Source organism: Dipodomys merriami, unplaced genomic scaffold, assembly GCF_024711535.1.
Source record: "Dipodomys merriami isolate MVZ:Mamm:240054 unplaced genomic scaffold, mDipMer1.0.p SCAF_70, whole genome shotgun sequence".
Taxonomy (NCBI): domain Eukaryota; kingdom Metazoa; phylum Chordata; class Mammalia; order Rodentia; family Heteromyidae; genus Dipodomys; species Dipodomys merriami.
The window spans coordinates 2947626-2964149 of record NW_027206291.1 but is presented as its reverse complement, the minus strand read 5'-3'; the positions used below and the strand labels follow the sequence as shown (position 1 = coordinate 2964149).

At 55.7% G+C, this 16524-nt stretch overlaps 1 protein-coding gene across 3 annotated transcripts in view; it reads right to left on the bottom strand.

Annotated features, from left to right (window-relative positions):
• Nucleotides 1–16524, bottom strand: part of Uhrf1 (ubiquitin like with PHD and ring finger domains 1) — a 29405-nt gene extending 12881 nt beyond the window's left edge. The window contains exons 1-5 of one of the 3 annotated variants that reach the window (XM_070008649.1): nt 16308–16524; nt 14861–15035; nt 3613–3846; nt 2881–3041; nt 550–765 (exon numbers count right to left, since the gene is read on the bottom strand). In XM_070008649.1, the coding sequence (XP_069864750.1) occupies nt 550–765; nt 2881–3041; nt 3613–3846; nt 14861–15035; nt 16308–16486 (965 nt within the window). In that variant the 5' untranslated portion in view covers nt 16487–16524. Of the gene's footprint in view, nt 1–549; nt 766–2880; nt 3042–3612; nt 3847–14860; nt 15036–15400; nt 15513–15776; nt 15859–16307 lie in introns of those variants that run through there. The other 2 variants (XM_070008651.1, XM_070008650.1) reach the window with 2 other exon arrangements.

Below are 16524 nucleotides of genomic sequence, written 5' to 3'. Positions count from 1 at the left end.
ACACACACACACACACACACACACACACACACACACACACACACACACACACACACACACACACACACACACACACACACACACACACACACACGAAATGTCTCAAATTCAGAAAATTCCTGTATTAGAAAAGAGCAAAACCAACCCTAAGCAAGCTGAAAGAAGAAAAAGATCAGCAGTCAATGAATGGAACAGGGCTCGCATGACGGCACATGCCTCTAATCCCAGCACTTGGAAGGCTGAGGCAAGACTGGCTTGACCCTGAGAGTCAGGCCAGACTGGACCACACGGTGAGACGCCATCTCAGAAACAAAACAGGACAGTGATGACCAGGCAGACCACAGCTCACAGCTGGGGCTTGGCTCATTTCCGGGTTTCACAGCCCGCTTTGCATTCCCAGGACCTGCATGAGAGCTCCTGACCCTCACACCCTCCTGTACCCTTCCAACAGATCGGACAACAACATGGTGACAGATCGGAAGCCTCCAGAGAGCCGTCTGTGGACCTGTGGGCTGGTGCATGGCTGGGGACAGGGCGGGAAGGGCTCACCCCAGCATGACGTGGGCATAGAGCTCGCGTGCCGTCCGGGTCTCGCGCTTCCTGACAATCTCCGCGTCGTACCAGAAGCCCCGCTCCTTGGGGTGGTCAGGGTTGTAGTTGAGCATGACCACCTGACCCACCTCCAGATCCTGCCACGGGAGGATGGTGCGGGCACGCGCTCGGACGTCCCTGGAGTTCATGGTCACCACGCCGTTCTCCGGGTAGCTGCAGGAAAGCCTTGGTCTAAGCCCGAGAGCTGCCACACGGGCTCTCTTCAGTGGGTAGATGACCCCGCCCCTGATGATCTCCCTAGAGCGCACGCGCTGAGCACAGGTCATAGCTGAGGGAGGGGGGCAGGCTGGGCACATCTTCCCAGGATGTGGCCTCTTTTGGATATGGGGTCCTGGAGCAGACTCCAGATGGGAGTCTTTATAAGACAGGGGACAGAAGGGCCAATATCACAGGAAGATGAAGGCAGGTGAAAGAGAGGGAAGGAAAGAGGAAAGGAAGAAGGGAGGAGGGGGAAGAGGAGAGAAGGAAGAGGGAGGAGAGAAGAGAGAAGAGACGGGAGAGAGAAGGGAAAGAAAGAGGAAAAAGAGGAGGAGAGGAAGGAAGAAGGGCCACAGCTTCCAGAAAGCACAAAAAATTACAGCGACCACCAAGGCAGGTTCCCTCCCCACCCCCATAATCCCCCACCCCCTGCCCCCGCCCCCAGGCCTGGCAGAAGAGGCTAGCCTGCCAACAGTCTGACCATGAACCTACAGCCAACACAAACCAGAGAGAAACAATTCCCATATTCATAAACAACCTACTTTGTGACACTGGCTTTTTGGCAGTACTGCCATCAGAAGTCAGGGACTCCCACTTGCCAGGGAGATGGGCCCACCCCCAACAACTTAGCCACGCCCCATCTCCTGCCCACACCCTAGAGAAATGCATAAATAGGAGGATCCCAAGTCCAGGACTGGTCAGGCATAAAAGATAGATGATTTGGGGCTGGGAATTTGGCTCAGTGGTAGAGTGATTGTCTCACATACATGAGGCCCTGAGTTCAATTCTTCAGCACCACATAAGCAGAAAGAAGGCAGAAGTGGCATCTGACTCAAGTGGTAGGGTGCTAGCCTTGAGCTGAAGAGCTCAGGGACAGTGCCCAGGCCCAGAGTTCAGTCCCACTACCGACAAAAAAAAACAAACAAAAAAGATAGATGACCTATAAAAGAAAAAGACGCCGGGTGCCCGTGGCTCATGCCTGTAATCCTAGCTACTCAGGAGGCTGAGATCTGAGGATCACAGTTCAAACCCAGCCTGGGCAGTAAAGTCCATGAGACTCTTATCTCCAATAAACCACTAGAAAACTGGAAGTGGCGCTATGGCTCAAGCAGCAGAGCGCTCGCCTTGAGCTGAAGAGCTGAGGGACAGTGCCCAAGCCCAGAGTTCAAGCCCTACGACGGGCAAAAAAGAAAAAGGCAACAGGCACTGTGGCTCATGCCTGTCATCCTAGCTACTCAGGAGGCTGGGATCTGAGGATCGCCATTCAAAGACAGCCCAGGCAGGAAATTCCATGAGACTCTTTATCTCCAATGAACCCACCAGAAAACCAGAAGTGGCACTGTGGCTAGAAATGGTAAAATGCTAGTCTTGAGTGAAAAAGCTCAGGGACAGCGCCCAGACCCTGGATTCAAGCCCTAGGCCCAGCATCAAACAAAATAATAATTAATGCAATTAAAAGAGGCTGCAGGTATGGCTCCGTGGTAGAGAGTCTGTCTAGCAAGCACAGGGCCCTGAGTTCAAATCCCAGGAGAGAAAGGAAGAGAGAGACAGAGAAGAGAGAGGGAGAGGGGGCAAAAGGGGAAGAAAGAGAAGAAATGGAGAGAAGGGAAGAGAGGAGAGGAAAGAGGGGAAGATTGGGGAGCGGGGAGAGTGGCAGAGCTGAGAGCTGTAATTGAGTCAGGACCGCACAGGTCCCGTCGTCGTCGTCCGTCCCCCATTCCCCCCCCCCCCCCCCCCCCCCCCGCCAACACCTTATCCTTGGGCTTCCAGTGGGCAAAACCTAAGAACACAGATGTATGGATTAAAACCTGACCTGACCCCGGGGCAGAGGCAGCCTGAGCAGACCAGACACCATCCCTGTGCGCAGACGCGCCATTCCTGTCCCCAGCTGGGGCCTGGGATGCAGGGAGCAGCCGGGAGGGAGAAGGCACGATCCCAGAGGATCCCATAATGAGCACAGGGGGAAGAAGGAGCGAGGGGAGGAGACCCTGCGTCCACCCTGGTCACTCACGGAAAGCCCCGGGCGTGATCACCCCGCTGGGCCCCGCCCCCACCACACAGGGCACTCACTCGTCATATTTCACCCGGTACACAATGTCCTCCTCCAGGGTCGGGATGGCCGTGGAGCTGCAGGGCTCCTCCTGGGCCGGAGCCTTCCTTAGCACCTGTACCACCTGCGCCTCAAACCACGCACCCATGCTAGTGTCCCGGGCATCCACGTACTCGTTCACCTGCACGCAAGAGCAGGCTTACTCAACCTGGGGACTGGGACAGTGGGGAGAGTGGGGCAGGGGTGGGGGCAGCAAGGCAGGGGTGCGGGGGGGCAGCAGCGTTTGTCTGGGCCTCAGGCAAGGATGCCAACTCAGACCCCCGCAATAGGCTGGCAGCTGCAGGGTGATGCACACTGCGGGGCGTGGGGGTTTCTGCGGGCCACCTGGCTCCCAAGTTGTGCCAACGTGTGCCCAAACCCGGTCCAGGGGGCCTGGGGTAGGAGACCTGCCTAGGTTAGAAGCAGTGCCTCGTTAAACAGGAGCCGCAGGCCCGGCCATGTCCAGAGATGCTAGAAACCCAGACCTTCCTGTGCAACTTCTAGAAAGTTCCACCATTATGTGGGTCCCATGGCCCTGACACTGGTCCTAGCTTCAGAGTCACCAGGGATGCGGGATCCCCCCGCCAAGACCCACCCACGAGTGCCCCCCAGGACCACAGGAGACCCCAGGTGCCCAAACAGATGGTGCCAGGGTGCCCCTGTCCTGGTGTGCCAGGCCTCAGGCCTCCTCCCGGCAGCCGCGTGGGCCTTACCTTGTACAGCCCCAGGTCCGTCTCGTCCAGGGCGTCCTTGTCGCCCGCTGCCTCACCGTGGGTGGAGGATTTGTCAGACTCGCTCTGGCCCAGGCAGCAGCCGGAGTCGGTGTCTGACAGCTCGGAGTCTCTCTCCTTGGAGCTGGACGGCAGCACCAGGCTCTGCCGCACCAGCAGCTGGATGGTGTCATTCAGGCGCACGTCATAATCGAAGAGAGTGTGGCCGTCCTCCATCTGCAGAGGTGGACACACAGGGGACGCTCGTCCTGCGCATGTCAGGGGCTGCAGGTGGGTGGGGGAGGGGGGGAGGGGAGGGGGAGGGGATGGAGGACCGCAGAGCCCAATGTGCCTGGGGTACTGATAGCCGCTGGCTCCCGATCAAAGACGAGTGCCCACGAAACATCTGGCCATATCTGGAGACATCGGTGGTCATCCCAACAAGGGTATCAGGCAACAATTCTGCCCTGTATAGTCAAGAGGACCTGCACGGCTTGGCTAGCCCCCTCATTTTCCCTTCTGAACCCACCCTCCACCCCCCTGCTCTGAGCATACGCAGGGGTCCAGCTCTGAGCAGCCCGCACACACCCAGCATCCTCAGCTTCCCCTCTGCCCGCCCTAGGACCCATCACTGCTCCTAGCAGTCGAGCCCCTGGGGTGCAGAGGTCTCCCCCTCACAGACCAGGAGCACCCAAGTCAGCAGGGTCCCAGCCTGTTCTCTAGTGAGGAAGAGAGGGAGGGAGATGAGGAACGAAGACCCCCCAGTTCTTCCCATGCTAGAGTTCAAAGGCCTGGCCTGGCAACAGCTAACTGGGCACAGGTGCCCTGCTCATCGCTTCAGCTCACCCCCGCTGCAGGCAGGTCTCTCAGGTGGCCAAACCCCAGCTTGGAGCCCAGGCTGGAAGGTGAGGTCCCCAAATACAACCCATCTGCCTGTTCACCCAGCACACAGGGGGAACCCCCGGGGGTCGACACAGCTCTGCACCAGCAGAGATGCCAGGGACGGGAGGAGGGGCCAAATCAACTCGCACATAAGTCACACACATCACACACCATCAGTCCCAAGAGGAGACCACCACCAGACAGACAGACAGACAGCACAGTCAGCCCCACACTGGGGGCACCATGCTCTGACTCTACTACAGCATGGAGGAATACTGAGGACAACATCAGTGACAAAAGTAGCCATGAAAGGCCCAAAATATTCTGGAAACATCCAGATGGGATGAATCCAGAGATGGAAGGAGGGAATGGGGGCAGAGGGCATAGAAGGGCTCAGAACTTCCTTGAGATGAGGTGTTCTAAAGGCAATGGTTTCACAGCTGTGAGTGGACCTAAGAACAACGGGGGAACTCGAGGCTCCGTGAACCCCAGATCTAAAGCTGCCCACAGTGGATGCCTGCAACACTCAGTAGGCATAGGCTAGAGGATTGCATGAGTGGGGGGCAGCATGGGCTCCGCACCCTAACAACAACAAAAAACGCTGCTGGACGCCAGTGGCTCACACCTGTAACGCTAGCTACTCAGGAGGCTGAGATCTGAGGGTCCAGGTTCAAAGCCAGCCCAGGCAGAAAAGTCCCTGTGAGACTTCTATCTCCAATTAACCCCTCAAAAGCCAGAAGTGGTGCTGTGGCTCAAGAGGCTCAGGGACAGTACCCAAGTCCTGAGTTCATAACTGACAGGAAACAAGAGGGAGAGAGAGGGAGACAGAGGGAGAGAGGAGAGAGGAGAGAAGGAGAGGGAGGGAGAGGGGGAGAGAGAAACAGAAAAAAGAGAGAGAGAGAGAGAGAAAGGAAAGAAAGAGACCTATGTAACTAACCTGAGGGCAGGGAAAGGAGGAGGAAACTGAGGGAAAGCAAAGAAAGGGGTGACACTGTACCAAAAAAAAACAAAGAAAGAAAAGAAAGACATACCTGACTTATGAAATGGTAACCTCTCTGTACAACATCTTAAAAATAAAACTATTAAAAAGAGAAAAAGCTGGGTGCTGCTGACCTGTGACTGACTGTAACCATAGCTACAAAGGAGGCTGAGAGCTGGGGATTGTGGTTCAAAGCCAGGCTGGGCCCATGAGACTCATCTCTAACTACCTAAAGCAGGAAATGGGAGCTGTGGCTCACAGTGGTAATGCACTCAGGACACTGTGCCTAGGTCCTCAGTTCAGGCCCCAGGACCAGCACATAAAAAGGGGGGAGGGGAACAGGGAAACAGCAGGGATAGGCTACACAGTGCAACTACAGCTAGAGAACATTCTGGAGAAGGTGGAACTCAGGAAAGACACAGAAGGATCTGGTTGCTAAGGAAGGAATAACGGGGAGCCCAAGAGACCACTGTGTGATCTGCCCTGGTCATGACGCCCCGTGTGGAGGGCAGTAGGGTGCAAGCAGCTACCCCCGCACTTCTCAGTCTAAAATGCAAGAGTCTTCCTAGCCACTTTATAGAGATGCCACTGTCCCAGGCGGTAGAACTCAAAGGACAAGGTGGTCCGGGATGGTTCTGTGAGCACAGTGCGCCCCATTGGGTTGTTCTCAGGGTGTCACTAGGGGAGCAGCACTGCCCAGGAACACCACCAGGTAGAGCTGCGGCCACACGTGCCCAAGGGTGGCACACAGCAGTCACGGTTACCCCTGCATGGCGCCTGTATCGCCACTGGAAGGGCAGGGTGGTAGAGGGCAGGCCCCACATCGGCAGACATGGTACCACCAGGAAGAGGCTATACTCTGCCAAGCACAGGGAGAATGGCCGTGGATCCGCCTCCCCAGGAAGAGGAAGTGACACTTGGGGAGGGCGGGCAGCATCGCATTAAACCAGAATGATGGGACAGCAGAGCCTGACTGGGCTAGCCCACAAAGACTGCAGGGGAGAGGAGGTAGTGAAGCAAGAGGTGGCAGCTGCTAGGGACAGAGGGTGACAGCAGAGTCCTGACCCAGGCAGAGGGGGGCATCCAGGACTGGGCCCAGCCCTGCAGGCTGCCCTGTCCCTCTCCCCCACCCCTCTACATTCCTAGGACCACACTGGGGACTGGGCCCTCAGCTGCCACCAAGGCCTTGGGGAGCCCAGGACGCCCCTGGCTGGGGAGCTTGCAGTCACATGGAGGGACTGCTGGACTCTGACTCTATAAAGGAGGCATCTTACAAGCTGGCTGGGCTGCTTCCTGCGGAGGCCACTTCTGGAAGTTTCCAGAAAGGCCCACGGAGGGCAGGTACCAGCTTGTACAAGCAGCTGCCAGGGACAGAAATAAGGCCCCTCCCCCACCGTGCACAGGATCTCCTCTGCACAAGCGCAGACATGTGTGTGTGTGTGTGTGTGTGTGTGTGTGTGTGCGTGCGTGCGTGCGTGCGTGCGTGCTCTCTCTCTCTCTCTCTCTCTCTCTCTCTCTCTCTCTCTCACCTGGCCAAGACTAGAGCTAGTCAGTTACGGCCACTGAACCTTCATGTTTGGTTCCAAAAACTTAAATCCCCACGCGGCAGTCAATGGTATTAATAAAAGCAACAGACCAGGCTGGCAAGACTGCCGCAGGTGCTTCTGTTGTTAAAAATTAAACATGGAAGCCGGGCGCTGGTGGCTCACGCCTGTAATCCTAGCTACTCAGGAGGCTGAGATCTGAGGATCGCGTTTCAAAGCCAGCCCGGGCAGGAGAGACCGTGAGACTCCTATCTCCAATAAACCACCAGAAAACCGGAAGTGGCGCTGTAGCTCAAGTGGTAGAGTGCTCGCCTTGAGCTGAAGAGCTGAGGGACAGCGTTCAGGCCCAGAGTTCAAGCCCCACGACCGACAAAAAAAAAAAAAAAAAAAAAAAAATTAAACATGGAGCTTGATTCATGCTTGTAATCCCAGCTACTCAGGAGACTGAGATCTGAGGATCACAATTCAAAGCTAGCTCTCATCAGAAAAAGCTGGAAGTGGCCCTGCCTGTGGCTCAAGAGGTAGAGTGCTAACCTTGAACAAAAACAGCTCAGCTCAGGGACAGCGCCCAGCAGCAGGCTGGTGGAGGGAGGGGAGGATGATATGTACTCATTACCAGATTTATCTAACTATAACCTCTCTGTTCATCACCTTTACAATTAAAAAAAAAAAAGCAGGGAGAGTGTAATGCATCGACACTGCACTATCAGATGACTTAGGGAACTGTAACCCCTTTATATAACTACATAGTATAATTAAGAAAAGTCCAAACACAGCTGTGCGCAGGTGGCTCACACCTGACATCCTAGCTACTCAGGAGGTTGAGATCTGAGGATGGCGGTTCAAAGCCAGCCCGGGCAGGAAAGTCCATGAGACTCTTATCTCCAATGAATCACTCCGAAAACAGGAAGTGGCGCTGTGGCTCAAGTGGTAGAGCGCTCGCCTTGAGCTGAAGAGCTGAGGGACGGCGTCCAGGCCCGGAATTCACGCCCCACGACCGACCAAAAAGAAAAAGATGAAAGACAGGAGCTAGACCACAGAAGGATGGCGGGAGCCCCAGGACAACCAGACAGGGTGCAGCCAAGGTTATACAGAGGGCTACAGACAAGGACCACTGGGAAGGAAAAGCAAGCTGGTGGGTGCGGCCGAGGCGGAGACGCGCCCCGCCCTGCTGGCGGGAGGAGGAAAAGCAACAGGGATCGCGAGAACTGGAAGATCGCGAGAAAAGAGAGGCCTGGGAAATTGAGTGTGACCTGGCCGTGATGTTGCTGGGACCGCTGACGTCACCAACAGGGACGCTGGCAGCGGGAAGGCGCATGCGTGCGGGAAGTCAGGCGCCAGGCGCCGGGCCGTGCGCACGTAGCGCGTGGGCCTAGCGCATGGGCCGCATGGTCCCATTCTTAGGCCATTTTCTCGTCCACCGGGAACGCTTAGGCCAGGCGTGCAGCGGGGGCGCCTGGCAGTCCGTGCATGGCCTGGCTGCAGGGTGCCTGGGCGGTGACTGGCCGGCGGGGCCCAGCAGGCCTCTGGAGAGGCTGCGGGCGGCCACGCAGGAGTGATGGCTGGCAGTGACAGCGGCCTTCGCCCCATCCAGACATCCCAGGGCACCCCACCAACAGGGACACGCCTTACATCCCACTTAGAAGTAATTTAAGAAAAGCCAGGCGCTGGTGGCTCTCGCCTGTCATCCTAGCTACTCAGGAGGCTGAGATCTGAGGATCGAGGTTCAAAGCCAGCTGGGCAGGCAAAGACCGTGAGACTCTCCGAAGAACCACCAGAAAACCGGAACTAGTGCTGTGGCTCAAGTGGTTGAGTGCTCCCCTTGAACACAAAGAGCTGAGGGACAGCGCTCAGGCCCTGATTTCAAGCCCCAGGACAAAAGAAAAAAAAAAAAGTCCTTTAAGAAAAGCCAGGAACTGATGGCTCATCTGTGTAACTGCTCAGAAGACTTAAGCTCTGGAAGATCAGGGTTCAAAGCCAGCCTGAGGCAGAGAAGTCTGCAAGATTCTATCTCCAAAACAACCAGAAAAAAGCCAGACTGGAGGCATGGTTCCTCACCCCAAGTGGTAAGGTGCTAGCCATGAATGGAAAATATTGAGTGCTCAAGACTCTGAATCCCAGCCTCAGTACTGGCATCAAAAAAAAAAAAAAAAAGTGCAAGCTCCCATGCCTGCCATCTACCTATGTCTTCTTCTGGAAGACCTTAGAGGCAACCATGTGCAATCTCCAGCTGGCTCCGGGCAGAGGGTTCTAAGACAGCCATCAGTGGTAATGGCGGAGGGGTATTCCTCAGCACTAGACTGTGTGCTCTCCACTGGCCCAGCCCAGCCAGGCACTCCAGCAGAATCCAGATGTGCAGGCAGACAAGACATCCAACTGGATGGGACATAGAGAAAAGGGAACCCCCAGGAAGAAGGGCCAGACAGCCAGCATGACACCAGGGAGGGCAGGCTTGGGACTCAAAAGAACAGATGAGCAGTGATAAGTAGGCCTGACCCAGCCACTGCTGGGGCCTGGCCCCAGAGCAGCATCAGGAGGCTGGTGGGGTCAGAATGCCTGGCACAATGACAGCGGCATGCCTGCTCGTGAGGTGATAGGGGTGACATGGCACACAGGCAGCCCAGGGCATTCCACCTAACCATGTCTAATATCAACAACCAACCAATCCCAACCAACAGTTCTGGGGTACCCTCAATCATTCTGGAGGTGTAAAAGGGCCCTAGGGCCGTAGTTTGAGAGCCTTTCTGGCATACACTTTGGGATCTATTCTAGCACATTCCAGAGCCCACTGATGCTGCCAGAAAAGCTGGGTCCACCAACTTAAGCTGGCTGGAAACTGGCTGCACAATTCTGACCGTTCTTAAAAGGCTTTCTAGCTGGGCACTATCAACTTACACCAGTAATCCCAGGAGGATGAGATCTGAGGATCATATGGTTCAAAGCCAGTCCAGGCAGAAAAAGTCTGTGAGACTTTTATTGCCAATTAACTAGCGAAAAAGCCAGAAGTAACTCCAGTAGGAAAGCACTAGCCTTGAGCACAGAAGCCTGGAGTTTAAGCCTCAAAACCTGTACACACCTGTACAACCGTGTGCGTGCGCACACACAAAGCTTTCTGCTTTGTATTTTTTTTTTTTTTGGGTCCAGTCGTGGGGCCTGAACTCTGGGCCTGGGCGCTGTCCCTCAGCTCTTCAGCTCAAGGCTTGCGCTCTACCACTTGAGCCACAGCACCACTTCCGACTTTTTTCTTTTTGCTTATGTGGTGCTGAGGAATCGAACCCAGGGCCTCAGGCATGCAAGGCAAGCACTCTACCACTGAGCCACCTTCCCAGCCCTCTGCTTTGTATTTTTGAGGTAGGGTCTCTATGTGTCATCCAGACTGGCCTTGCACACCTGGGCTCAAGTAACACTCCTGTCCTGGCCAGGGTATGAAACAAATCTCACTGGCACACAGCCATGTCCATTCATATGGTTCTAAAACACACCAGCAAGGGGCATCTGGTCAGCAGCAGACAACACAGGCCCACAAGGCCACCACTCACTGTCACACAGCCCAGGAGGTATGCTGAGCCCTGGACGGGACTCAGGGGCTCCATGGCCCCATGGGAGTGGGCCTAGAAGCAAAGACCCTCCCTCACAGCTTCAGGACAACCCACTGATCCCTGGGGAAGTTTCAGATCTGCCATCTGACCCACCCTCAAGGAAACAGGCCAAGCGAGAAGGTACTGGAACAAATCAGCCCAGCCAAGCCACAACCAGGACATCTGACTTTAAACACAACCATGGAGACAGACCTGGCCCAGGTTGATTGTCACCAACTGAGGTAACTGTCCCTATGAGATGAGGGCTATGGCCCTGGCAGAGATAAGGACATGGAGTACATAGCATGATCTGACTTAGTCAGGGGGCAGACTGAGGCTGAGCCCGGCACACCCCATTACCTTGCCTGCTGCTCACCGGGCTGCAATGGGGCCCATCCCATCTCAGTCCTGCCTGTAAGATGTGGAAACAAGTTAAAGAATTGCTGGTCAACAACTCCGAAGATTCTATCACAGCTCAGAACAAGTTCACCGAGCCACTAATCACACCTGTTGTGGGCTGGGAACGTGGCTTAGTGGTAGAGTTCTTGCCTAACACACCTATTGTGATTTTGTATGCCAGTCCTGGGACTTGAACTCAGGGCCTGAGCACTGTCCCTGAGCTTTTGCACTCAAGGCTGGCACTTTATCACTTCAGCCACACCTCTACGTCCAGCAGTTAATTGTGGAAATGAGGCTTACAGATTTTCTTGCCCGAAACTGGCTTGAACCATGATCCTCAGATCTCAAACTCCTGAGTAGCTAGGATTACAGGTGTGAGCTGCTGGCACTGAGCCCTATTGCTTTTTTTTTTTTTTTTTTTGGGGGGGGTCTGGTCGTGGGGCCTAAACTCTGGGCCTGGGCGCTGTCCCTCAGCTCTTCAACTCAAGGCTTGCGCTCTACCACTTGAGCCACAGCGCCACTTCTGGCTTTTTGCTTATGTGGTGCTGAGGAATCGAACCCAGGGCCTCATGCATGCGAGGCAAGCGCTCTACCACTGAGCCACCTTCCCAGCCCCCTATTACTTTTTTTTTTTTTTTTTTGCTTTTTTTGTCGGTCAGTCATGAGGCTTGAAATCAGGGCCTGGGCACTGTCCCTGAGCTCTTCAGCTCAAGGCTAGCACTCTACCAACTTGAGCCACAGCACCACTTCTGGTTTTCTGAGTGGTTTATTGGAGATGAGAGTCTCATGGACTTTCCTGCCCAGGCTGGCTTTGAACTGTGATCTTCAGATCTCAGCCTCCTGAGTAGCTAGGATTACAGGAGTGAGCCACTGGCACCCAGCCCCCTATTGCCTTTTTTTTTTTTTTTTTTTTTTTTGGTCATGGGGCTTGAACTTTGGGCCTGGTTGGGGTCTGTCCCTGAGCTCTTCCGCTCAAGGCTAGCACTCTACCACTTGAGCCACAATGCCACTTCTGGTTTTCTGGTGGTTTATTGGAGATAAGAGTCTCATGGACTTTTCTTTCTCTGGCTGGCTTTGAACCATGATCCTCAATCTCAGCCCTCCCCCCCCTCCAGCCTCCCCCCTAGCAGCTAGGATTACACAGGCATGAGCCAACACCGCCTGGCTTCCTATTGCTATTTTTTTCCTAAGGGTAATTATAAAACAAAACAAAGCCAGCTGCCAGATCCCTCCAGCCTGGGCTGAGACTGGGTAGGAAGCAGAAGTCCTTCCCTCCCTACTGGGAACTCACTGAGCTCACTAACAGTGATAATCACCATACTATTCAGTCCAAAAGAGACCAGAAACCACTATGGCTCCACTTTGAAGCAGACATGCTGTGTTCCACTTTATAAAGTTTCATTTCACCTCAATGGAGGAGACCTTTGGACTTCAGGACCATGTTTTTTTCAAAAGATAAATAAATAAATAAATGGCCATGAATGCTCTCTAGAACTTTCTGTTTAAGAACAGCCTAGCCCGGTGCCGGTGGCTCACGCCTGTAATCCTAGATACTCAGGAGGCTGAGATCTGAGGATCGCAGTTCAAAGCCAGCCCGGGGAAGGAATGTCTGCAAGACTCATCTCCAATTAACCACCAGAAAACTGCAAGTGGCGTGGTGGCTCAAGTGGTAGAGCACCAGCCTTTAGCTGAAGAGCTGAGGGACAGCTCCCAGGCCCAGAGTTCAAGACCCACAACTGGAAAAAAAAAAAAAAAAAACAGCTTATTGGTACTCCTCTGCAAGTCTGAGTCAGGCTGACTTCCAACATTATCAGCTGGCTCTAGGCAGACTTCCGGCCTGCTGTGTTCCTGTCCCCTCCCTCCTGTCACCCAGCACCTCCTCCTGGCTGCTACCTGGAGAAACTGCATGACTCACTAACCCACTGGGCTCCTCTCCCTTCCCGGAAACCGGAAGCAAACACTTTCCCTTACAGAGCTGAGGTTCAGGACAGCCCTGGGAGGGGCTGAACTCACAGAAACATAGCACTGCCTTCAGCCTTGGACATCAAAGTTCCAGGTTCGAATCCAAACCAGGCTAGGATGGTGTCCCACCCCAGGGACAGGACAGGCTTCCCCCAGCTTTCATCCTGGGTTGAAAAGCACAAAGAAGGCCTGGCTGTGTGGAACACAGCTTGCCCTGGAATTATGGCCTGAAAAGCTGACAGATTTGAGGCAGACACTTCTGTCCAGGTCTGATCTTAAGGGAGGAGGGTCAGCATAGGTGTGGACACATGTGTAACTTCCAACAGTGCGCAACTTACACTTCCCTCTATACATCTATCCAAGCCAGCTAACCGATGAGCTCGCTAGACAGCTGAGAAGTGAGAACAATGTCCTCAATGCACCTGGAAATGCATTCACAACATAAGATGGTGATGGCTGGACCGAGGACTGGCATCTTGGGAGAGACCTGAGGATCCTGGTTCAAGGCCAGCCCAGATCGGAAAGTCTATGAGACATTTATCTCCAATAAATCACAAATGAGCCAGAATGGAGGTGTGGCTCAAGTGGCAGAGCACTAGCCTTAAGTGAAAAAACTAAGGGTTCAGGGCCAGGCCCTGACAAGCTCCAGTAAGGGGAGGTGGGGGGGACATGGAGGGGGACACACATGCATACACTTGAGACCATGCTGAAGTGACAGCCTGTGTGGCCAAACAGGATCCATTTGGGAGCCATGAAAAGCAGTTAGGGTGACAGGAAGGAGAAAAGAGGAAAGTTGGCCCCCAGCAACTCGGCTGGGTCATGGCGCCTCTGTCCTTGGCCCGCACGTGGCTGTTTTCTCAGGCTCTGCTCTGGGCTCCTCCCAAGGCAGGCAGGCAGACAGGAGGCAGGCAGGGGGAGAGGCTTAGCTGGGAATCCTGAGCCATTCAAGTCATCCAGTGTCTTGTGGGAAGGCAGCCTGAAGGTCTCCCAACAAATTAATCACCACAGCTCATGGGAGTTGGCGCGCAGGGGCCTCCGGGGCCCCACGCAGCCAGGCCGGCGCAGTGCCGGTTTTCCAACCTAGACAGCAGGTGGCAGCAGTGCCCAGCTCGACAACAAAGTCGGGCACAGGCACACTCCGCTGGCGACTTTTTAAATCCAGTTAGAGGGCTCCTGACCTCCTAGCTGGAATCCACGGCTGACGGCTGACGACAGCTCCCAGGACCCACACCTCCACCACACCATCTCACCACCCTCAGGAACCCCACTCCCAGAATGCACCACTGTCCCCCAAGACACCAAAGGGGAGAGAGCCCCCAGTACTGACAATACCACGTCCCAAACGTGGGTTAGCTCTTCTGCCAAGATGGCGAGCCCAGAAAGAAGGCGAGGAGCGATTGCTAGGGCAGAAATCCCCCCCCCCTCAGACATCCAGTGAGCTCTTCGAAATACCTAAAGGGTCTGAACCTAACTGGGGGCAAGCTGTGAGCTATCAGGATGTGTTTAATAGGAAAAACCTGGTCTCTCCCAACCTAATTGCTTGATGATTCTTGGCTCTTCTTGGGAATTCTTCAGCTCTCACCTCCTATCTCTTTCACTAGAAATTATTTCAAGGGGAGCTAAAACCAAAAGAAAAATATTATATAGCTGACTTTAAAAGCCCAGACTTGAGTGGCAGCTGCACGGCTAATGTGTCCATGTACAAGTCTGGCCTTTGTTCCTCTCACTCTCAGGCATTTGAGGTTTCCGTAAGAAGGGCTCCTTCCTTCCGGGAGACATGAAGCGGGACCGGACGAGAGGCGGGGGAGACGGTGTGCCTGTGGGTGGCTGCAGAGGCAGGCTGCCGGTGTACCAGGCAAGAACAAAGGTAGGACTATGGGGCGGGCAGCCTGCCCAGGGGGGCTTACCTGTTTACCCCGGTAAAAGAGCCTCTGCAGGCCAGGCTCCACGTGAAACAGGTCTTGGATCTTTCGCCGTAGCTCCTCGACCTTGGTGAGCCTGGACAGGGAGTCTATGGTGTGAGTCTCCTTCCCGTCCATGGTGCGAACCTGGACCCACATGGTTGCGGTTGCTAAAGGGGTTCTGGGGAGAGGGAGAAAGCAAGACCTGGGGTCAGTGTGGCCTACAACCACCAAGCCATGCCAGGGTATGGGGGTGAGCGAGGGGGGGGGTTGTGATGGCTTTTGTCCAGCCAGTGGACACTAGGTAACTTCCAGATGAACCTCCCCGGTCTCCTGGTCCCCATAATCCCACCAGATCTCACCCAAGGCCACTAAATGAGGGACTAAATGTTGCCGACCACCAGATCTTGAGGGTAAAAGGGGGAAATCTCAGACCTCCCAGGGAGAAAGAGGGTGTCAGACCACCCAGGACAGCCCACAGATTGTTCGAAGATGGAAAAGTCCATCCAGGGTTTAAAGAAAAGAAAAAATAGACTAAGGTCCTACACTGGGAGTGGACGCAGCTGCTCATTCATTCATTTGTTCATTCATTCTTCCCGGATTCTTATTTACAGAATTTTCCTCCAAGTCTGGAACCGCCTGGAACTTCCTTCACAACTCCCAGAGCAACTCAACCAAGTACGACCGAGATAGTAGGGCACCCCCCCCAACATGCGACCCCCCAGGACGTCCTAGGGGACAGCGGGGCCCCTCCACACCCCGTCCCGCCGGCGCGCGTGCGCCACTCCACCGGCCCCGCGGTGGCCATGGCAACCGGCCGCCCCAACCCGGCCACCCCCGCGCGCCCCTGGAGACTCCCCTCGAATCCCCCTAGCACTCTCCGATGCCCTCCGACCCCCGACAGTCCCCCACAAACTCTCACCGGCCCGCGCGAGTCTCGCCAGCCACCCCACGCCCACCCCCAAGCGCGGGGTCCGACCGAGGGGCCCCGCTCGACAAGTTCCGTCCCCCTTCACTTCAGCCGCTGCTCTTATTGGCAGAGCCGGATCCGGACGCCCCGCCCTGCTCTCTTCCTATTGGTGGAGACACGCCCGGGGAAGTCAGGGCGCGCGAAATCAGGCCCGGGCGCGACAATTGAACTGCGGGGCTCCCCGCGCGCAGGCGCGGAGACTGACATCCTCCACCGCCCCCCCCCCCCGCTATCCCCACCCGCCCGGCCCGCCTTGCGACCCCCCCGCGCCGACCGCCCGACCCCCCCCCTGGGTCCCATGGAGGAAGTGGGGGGAGGACACCCCCCCTTCCCGGGAACCCGGACTCGGATGCACCCACGCCGGCTGCGCGTCCCCGTTCACGCGGGAAAGTTCTACAGAGCGTCCCGCTCGGAGCCGAGCACCGGGCCCGGGCTGGCACCGCTATCCCCGGCGTCCCCCGCACACACACCCCGGCAGCTCACCCCTCTCCAAGCCGCCGCGACTTCCTGATCGCACCCCGGAGCACCCCGGTGTACCCGACGCTAACCAGCCCAGCTGCCAGCTGCTCTGATTTGTTTCCCGCGAAAACTCGGCATTTGGGAGCCGCGGGGGCCGCGGGAGGCAGAGTCGGGGGGCGGGCTCCCGCCTCCTGATTGGCCATCGCAGTGGCGGGAAGCGAGAAAGGAGGTGGGGGCGCCC